Here is a 6,676-nt window from a genome sequence, read left to right on the forward strand (position 1 = left end):
AACCAATATGATGAGATTTGGAGCACGCAGAAAAGAAGAATAAGACAAAACAAGGCATGCCCAGATAAAATCGAAATAAAAAAGACATTGGTGCATGTGAGTGTAGTCTGGATTTCTCCGGACTTGAGAACTGAAAAAGTTTAAGCTCTTCCCAATTAAAATTTTCAGGAACAGGTATGTTTTGGTCTGGTAGATTTTGGAAGAAAGCGATATGCGGGAAGTTTCCTTCTCTTTTTCTGCTTTGGTATTTAATTTCGAGCAGAATCTGTGCGATTTGGAGGGCAGAGGGCGGTCATAAATCTTCATGAGCTTCTTACAGTTGAATCTGGAGGTGAGGATTCAAGGCCAGCGAATCCTGACTTCAAAACCCAAATTTTCATCTTTCAACGAGGAAAAAAATATATATCGTATTTTGATTAAAAAAACAGGGACAGATGAGATCCTCCATCGACATCGGAAGCACTCTGCTCAGCTGTTCTAGTTTTTTACGACGGTAAGTTCAAGGCTCTAACTGAAAATGTGCAGGTAGATTTAACCCTGAAAAGGATACGAGTAGAAAAAAAACCAGCAAGTCGCAGGTATCTCTGTATGTAAAAACACAAAACAAGAAAGGTACCCTTGACGCAAAAACTGAATACGAATAAACTATGAGTACCTTCAGTAGCATCACGACGTGGGTTCTTAAATATGCCAATAAATGGGTCCTTGTAGAAAATGGAAAATGTATCATTTTTTTTAATGAGAAAAAAGCAGCAGTGAGTATAGTTTTTAAGGAAATCCAGTGGAATCTTGTAGTGGGTGTTGAAGATAGAAGAGCCCTGCGAATACTGAGACGGTAACCCCTTAAAATAGCTACCATCTGCGACTCTTCCACGCATTTTCACCGAAATCCAGAGCCCCCGTTATTTTCGAAAACGTCCTCTCTTAACAAATAACAGGAGGGGAAGGGGAAGCGGAAGCAGAGGATGAGTTCGTTCTAAATTCTAATGCCTTCTACCGACTTACTTAAATGGGTTTGTAAAGGACAACTAGACTAATCTCATTTCGTGGGGGTATCTCCAAATTTTCAAAAGAAGCGAAGAAAGAGAAAGATAGAAGTGATCTGTCCCAAGAGTTGTAGCCCACCTTTCGCATCTTCGTATCTCATGTCATTGAAGGCCTGTTTGGAAGATCTTGTTTACAGGCTTACATAGGCTTACGTAGAGCAGTGAGATTTGTTTTTATTTTTATTTTGTTTCGTCTTGCTCCCTCTTTGATCCTCCTCCCTCCGCAGCACAATATACAATCCAGCACACAACTGATTTCACCATAGGCTTCTCCACCTTTTCTTTGCCTCTCGCCCTGTACAGCCTGTCAAGCTTACATTATTTTTGGTGGGCTTGGTTGTTTTTGGGAGAAGAAGAGCAATAGGGAAAAAGAGAAGGGAGCGTGGGACTCTTTTCTTGTTCGGAAACTGCCCATATGAGAGCCTCCGAATCTATCACCTCTCACCTGGGTTAATCCGCCGTTTGCTCCTCTGCCATGAGACCTTGCACAGCAAACGAGTCATGGGAACTAATTTTGGTGTAGAATTTGGACCGTTTTTGCCCCTCTGTCAGTGGCAGATGGATGAGACTGGTCATGTACTGAAAGAAGATGTTCTATGAACAAGGGAAAACAAGTGTTTTTCGCGTCTATATCTCACAGGTGAATTCCTTTTCTTTTATGGTTTTGGGTCTTCTTCTTTTGAGGATCGAATTAATTGTGTTATCCTCTGTTTCCTCTGTAATTACTCATGTTGCATTTGTGTAGGATAATGGGATCACTTTTTATTTACTGAACTAAAACACGACAAAGATTACATCTCAGGCTCCTCGCTTTTCTCTTTCTACTATTTTTTGAAGGATTTTGGTGGAGATCCCGAATCTTTCTTGTACTTGATATTTTAAGAGGTGGTAGGAGATGGATTCTTCATATATTAGTCTCTGCTTGAATCAATCCTGTGGGAATTCTGCTACTGAAATTTTTCTGAAGATCTCAGAAGCCTTTCCAGTTCCTTCCCCGCTGTATCTTGAACGCATTATTTGGTTACACCAAAAAATTTGGAGATATAACAGGATTGTTGATGAAAGTTCTTAGTTGCTCTCGTTTCCTTCGGTGGAGAGAATGAAATCAGAATTACTTGATCGTGGAAACATGCCCATGATTTCCATGGCCAATCACTTACTGTGAAGCTTACTGAAGGATCGGTTATAATCATTCTGTGAGCCTGAAATAAGGCCGCATCAGCTGTTCGGCTTAAGACATGTCAAAGAAGCTAGCTATATATGACCTCTCAGTTCCTTTCACTTAGTCTTGCCTCCTCAGCTTTTCCATTAATACATGAGAATGCCTCACTTGAATTGCTAGATCTTCAATTTCTGTATCCCCTCTTGGAAAAAGTTGGTGAAATTGGCTTGTAGCCTTTACCAACTCTACTTCTGGTGTCAGTAGCATTAAGGATGACCTTATGGTATGTTTTCTGCTATATTTTCCAACATATAGGTTTCTTGGTCAAGATATTCAAAATTTTAGCATTACAGGAGGCTTTCTCTGTGTAAACCACTACCTTTTCTCTTTATGTTTATTTCTAGGCAGTAAGCTAGACCAGTTTCATGCATACTAGGACGACACTTAACTGTTCTTTTGTGACCTCTGACCCTATCTTCTGCATTAATCCCAGGAACTAGAGAAGATAAGGTATATGCAACAAATGTTGCCAGAGATCTTGAATTCAACTTGGAATGAAATTCTGGCAACTTCTGAAAATAAGAAAAGTTATTCCTCTGGTAAAATACTCCAATCTAAAGCATGCTACCTTTTCTCAGTCTAGTGGTATTGTGGAAAAGGGTGATTCTGAATGACCAGATCTCCTATAGCTTTTGATCAAACTCCCCAGATTCAGTTCCAGCACAAGTCATAGTTAATAATGCATTTCAGTTTGCATGAGTTTCTCTTTCTATGGATCAACAACCCTTAGGGCTCATTTGTTTACGACTGTATAGCATTGGTGAAATGAGGTATACATGAATTAACAACCAAACTGGTGGAATTCATCCTTGCATTCTACTTCCAGAATATTTATGCAAGGTTGCAGCACATGATACTGTGCCATTAGGGTGATTATCTAATTATTTCATAGGATTATCTGTTAGCAGCTGAAAATGACCATTTTCAGTTGTGTCTTCCTTCGAAGAGACTAAAAGAGTGAATGAATTCTTTCACTCCTTGTTGAATTGCTTTTGTATATAGCAATATTTATAAAACTGATATCGGTGTTCCTTCCCTACTGTTCAGTGGATTTTAAAATTGAAAATGCATGTCTATAGAGCTTAATTCTATTATAATTTTTTCTACTTTCTCATATCTGAATGGCTATGATTTGATGTCTGTGTTCTCTTTATCATTACAGGAATGGGAACAAAATTGCACCAGGCTGTAAATCTGCTTCCCACTTTAGCAAATAAAAAAGTTGAAGCAGTAGACATAGGCAGGGATCTTACACATTCTTGGGCTTGTTCCAGAGAGGGATTTCCCAAAGAGAAGATAGGAACTGGATATCACCAGCTTGAAGATTCTATGGATAGATTGCTTGAACAGTACAACCGGGAATCCCTAAGAAAGACAATGCTAAAGCAAGAAGAGACTTTCAGAGATCAGGTGCAATATAAACAACCTCAGTCAAAATTCTATGGTAATATAGCTCTAGGATCATTGATCGAATCTTAACTGTTTACATACGAATAATGTAGGTACACGAACTCCACCGATTGTACAGAGTTCAAAAAGTATTAATGTCAGAGTTAAGAAGTAAGGAGCTAAAACTCTCTGGACAGTCTAGTCCCAGACATGGAACATTGCATGGAGGGCCTGATTACAGGGATCTTGACATCAGAAGTGCTTTTTGGAGCACATCTACAAGCCCCCAGGCAAGCTCATCTCCTTTTAGTAACACACATCATAGTTACAACTTTCATCAGAGACATAATGTAAGCGTCGACCCAAGCTCACAGGAACCCAGTAGCACTTCTCAAGACACTAGCAGGGCTCGCAGGGGTTTCGATCTCGAACGACCAGCAGACCAAGATAATTCAGCTTGTCCGAGCGCTGTAGAAGATCGGAACATAGTCTTCGGCAGAAATTTAAAAGACACAGTGAGCTGTGAGGAACTGCATGACCCTCCGTTTTGCCCCGAGGAGGAGAGTGACATAGAATTGACGTTAAGCATCGGATGTGGAAGGAGTAAGAACAAATCTGACGAGAAAAAGAAACAAAATTCATCTACAGCAGTAAGATCGGATCGAGTGGAGGAGGACCAAGAAAGCTTAAAGAGGCCTCATTGGCTTTTCCGAACGTTGAGCTTAAATAGGACTTGAAAATTCAATTGCAAGATTTTCTTCCTTTTTAATGAAAATATTGTTCACGGCCATCCCATCTGGTAATTCAGGAGGTGTGGGCTCACAACTTTCCTTTGTTAATGTATGAATGAAACCGAGGACCCACTTGGAAGTAGTTGAGTAACAAAGGCCCGCTGACATGCAGGAAAAATCCTTGTACAATGTTGAAATTTCAAGGCATTCATTCATGAGTTTGATCTTATGAAATTCTCCCAATTTCTCGAAAGTAACGGCGATGTTTTTGTAATGAAGATATTACGAAGTCACATTTGAGAGATAAGATCTCTTAATTAGTTCTCCGGTAAGAGGACAGAAAAAAATGTTTCAGAATAGCCTTCCCCCCCCCCCCCCCCCCCCCCCAAAAAAAAAAAAAAACCAGATGTTATTCATTGGATTTACATATAAAGACAATCTGGAAGCTTCATCCAGAAAATAAGTTCGATAACTCTAATAAGAATTTAAGAGGACAATAAAGTATACCACCACAAATGGGCGGCAATGGACAACCCTCTTCTCTTCTAGTTCACAGCAGTGCAGTCGCGCCTGATTTCTCCTTGTCTTCCAGTCTTGACACCCATTCTTCCAAGCTTTGTCATGGCAGCAACGAAGGCCTGCCGGAAAGCTGTCTGGTTTGAAGCAAACAGATTCACTGTCCCCCGTGATCTTGGATCAGTAAACAAGGTCTGATCGGATGTGAACAGCCCTTTCCCTTGTTGAAGGTTCTTGAAGTACGCATTGTCGAAGGTGTTGGGGGTCGTGGGATCCATGTTGATGGCGATTCTGGGGTCCACAGTTCTTGGGCACATCTGCTGAAGCTGCCTTGCGTAGAAGGGGTTGAGGGACGGATCTACTGGCCTACCACGCTGGAAGTTGTAAATTCGTTTTGAGAATTGGCCGCAGTGGGCGAATCCGATTGTATGGGCGCCTGAAAAGTGATGTAACTCTGTCGTCAGTAACGCCGATGAATATTTTCTGGGTATAATGGCAGTGAATCTATAGGCAAAAAAGGAAGGCATAAGTACCTGACAGTGCGATCATATCAGTTTGGGTGAGGCCATTGGAAGCGAACATGGCATTGAGTTGGTTAAGGTTGAAGTTGCCATGGGGAACATGGCCTCTCACGCTGGGCCTGGTAGAGACTCTTCCATCTAGTCTTCCCAACTCAACTTGAAAGAAGGGGCCGCCGGTCTAATATTCATTTGCAAATGATTAAGCATGCTGAATTTCATGCAGAAGATGACAAAAAATGGCGCTCGGCGGTACTCAGTAGAGAATAATGATGTTTGACGATGACTACCTTGTGATGAAAGAGCTTTTCTTTTTGTTTCGCACTATAGAGCCATGAAGGAAAAGAAAACAAAGGAGAGAAAATGACGGGCGCGTAGGAAGAAGGTTTTCTCTTACCAGTACTACAACATCTCTAGCGGCCATGGCTAATAGATCAGCGCAGGAGACCTTATTCCGGCACCTGGGATCCCTATCCACAGCGGCCTTGGCTTTGATGACCGTATCGAACCCATCTCCAGCCAAAGAGATGTCATCTGGATGGTCTTTTTCAGCCCTGTTAATCGGAGAAGCCAGTAATACTGAAGCGTCACATCCCTGCAGAGATGGTTCACCAAACATATACAAGTGGGATTAAAACGAAGATTTACATATAGCGCCAAATCTTAAGAAAGCCAAAACGAAGAAAAACCAGCAAAACAAACTCGAACGAAGCAGTCATGGAAGAAGAGTCGAAGCGTTGCCGGGGCTGTCACAAACGTTTGTTGAAGTTTCGTCGTCACCGCGGAACGAACGATGGATTCGACATTTGGGCAGATGTTCCTGTAGTAGTTCCGCCTCAACTGACCAGATGCCACGTTGGGGAGAAGGACAAGCGAGAGAAGAAACGACAAGACAATGATACAGTAACGCCCCATTGCTTCAGTTGCTCTCTTCTGCTGCTGGAAGCCGTCGACTGCAGATTATATATATTTGCATGAGCAAGGAATCTTCCTCAAAATGCGGTTGACAAAAGACACGGAGAGAAGCCTAAAATCATTCCAGTTTGGAGGTTAAAAGAAATGGGAACCTTAAATGGGTTTCCGAGGTCGGGTGTTTCATGTAAAGAAAATGAGATTTTAAATTAGAAAGAAAAAAGGGCATGATGAGTTGAAAAAGCTTCTCATGACATGACGTTCAGGAAGAGAAGGGCACAGAGGGCTCACTTTTTTTTTCTTTTGTAAAAGCAGCAGTTAGAATAATGGAATTGATTGGAG

The 6,676-nt window shown here is 41.4% G+C and overlaps 2 protein-coding genes across 3 annotated transcripts; one reads left to right on the top strand and one right to left on the bottom strand.

Annotated features, from left to right (window-relative positions):
* Positions 1 to 896: 896 nt before the first annotated feature.
* LOC137950656 (uncharacterized) lies at positions 897 to 4,530 on the top strand. 2 transcript variants are annotated; one of them, XM_068797240.1, is made up of 4 exons: positions 897 to 1,686; positions 3,431 to 3,678; positions 3,771 to 3,947; positions 4,032 to 4,530. In XM_068797240.1, exons 2-4 carry the CDS (start codon positions 3,433 to 3,435, stop codon positions 4,392 to 4,394), a joined length of 786 nt encoding a protein of 261 aa, XP_068653341.1. In that variant the 5' UTR covers positions 897 to 1,686; positions 3,431 to 3,432; the 3' UTR covers positions 4,395 to 4,530. The 2 variants fall into 2 exon arrangements, with proteins under 2 accessions (XP_068653341.1, XP_068653340.1); XM_068797239.1 differs by having other exon boundaries at positions 3,771 to 4,530.
* A 316-nt stretch (positions 4,531 to 4,846) lies between these two features.
* On the bottom strand, positions 4,847 to 6,424 carry LOC137949798 (peroxidase 16-like). Its single transcript, XM_068795986.1, has 4 exons — positions 6,125 to 6,424; positions 5,820 to 6,017; positions 5,438 to 5,603; positions 4,847 to 5,340 (listed from the first exon to the last, which is right to left on the bottom strand). The coding sequence occupies exons 1-4, from the start codon at positions 6,335 to 6,337 to the stop codon at positions 4,934 to 4,936; spliced, it is 984 nt and encodes a 327-aa protein (XP_068652087.1). The 5' UTR covers positions 6,338 to 6,424; the 3' UTR covers positions 4,847 to 4,933.
* Between the last annotated feature and the right edge of the window lie 252 nt (positions 6,425 to 6,676).

Source organism: Aristolochia californica, unplaced genomic scaffold (assembly GCF_029961685.1).
Source record: "Aristolochia californica isolate CCGP_79_NKW_82.1479 unplaced genomic scaffold, dmAriCali1.0.hap1 SCAF_14, whole genome shotgun sequence".
Taxonomy (NCBI): Eukaryota; Viridiplantae; Streptophyta; class Magnoliopsida; order Piperales; family Aristolochiaceae; genus Aristolochia; species Aristolochia californica.

Bases quoted from the DNA above. Each gene is read 5' to 3' on its own strand.
- LOC137950656 (XM_068797239.1), top strand. From the start codon at position 3,433: ATGGGAACAAAATTGCACCAGGCTGTAAATCTGCTTCCCACTTTAGCA. The intron at 3,679-3,770 runs GTGCAATATAAA...CGAATAATGTAG, and splicing joins AAGAGACTTTCAGAGATCAG to GTACACGAACTCCACCGATT.
- LOC137949798 (XM_068795986.1), bottom strand. From the start codon at position 6,337: ATGGGGCGTTACTGTATCATTGTCTTGTCGTTTCTTCTCTCGCTTGTC. The intron at 6,018-6,124 runs GTTTGTTTTGCT...CCATCTCTGCAG, and splicing joins TCCATGACTGCTTCGTTCGA to GGATGTGACGCTTCAGTATT. The intron at 5,604-5,819 runs GTAAGAGAAAAC...AATGAATATTAG, and splicing joins CTAGAGATGTTGTAGTACTG to ACCGGCGGCCCCTTCTTTCA.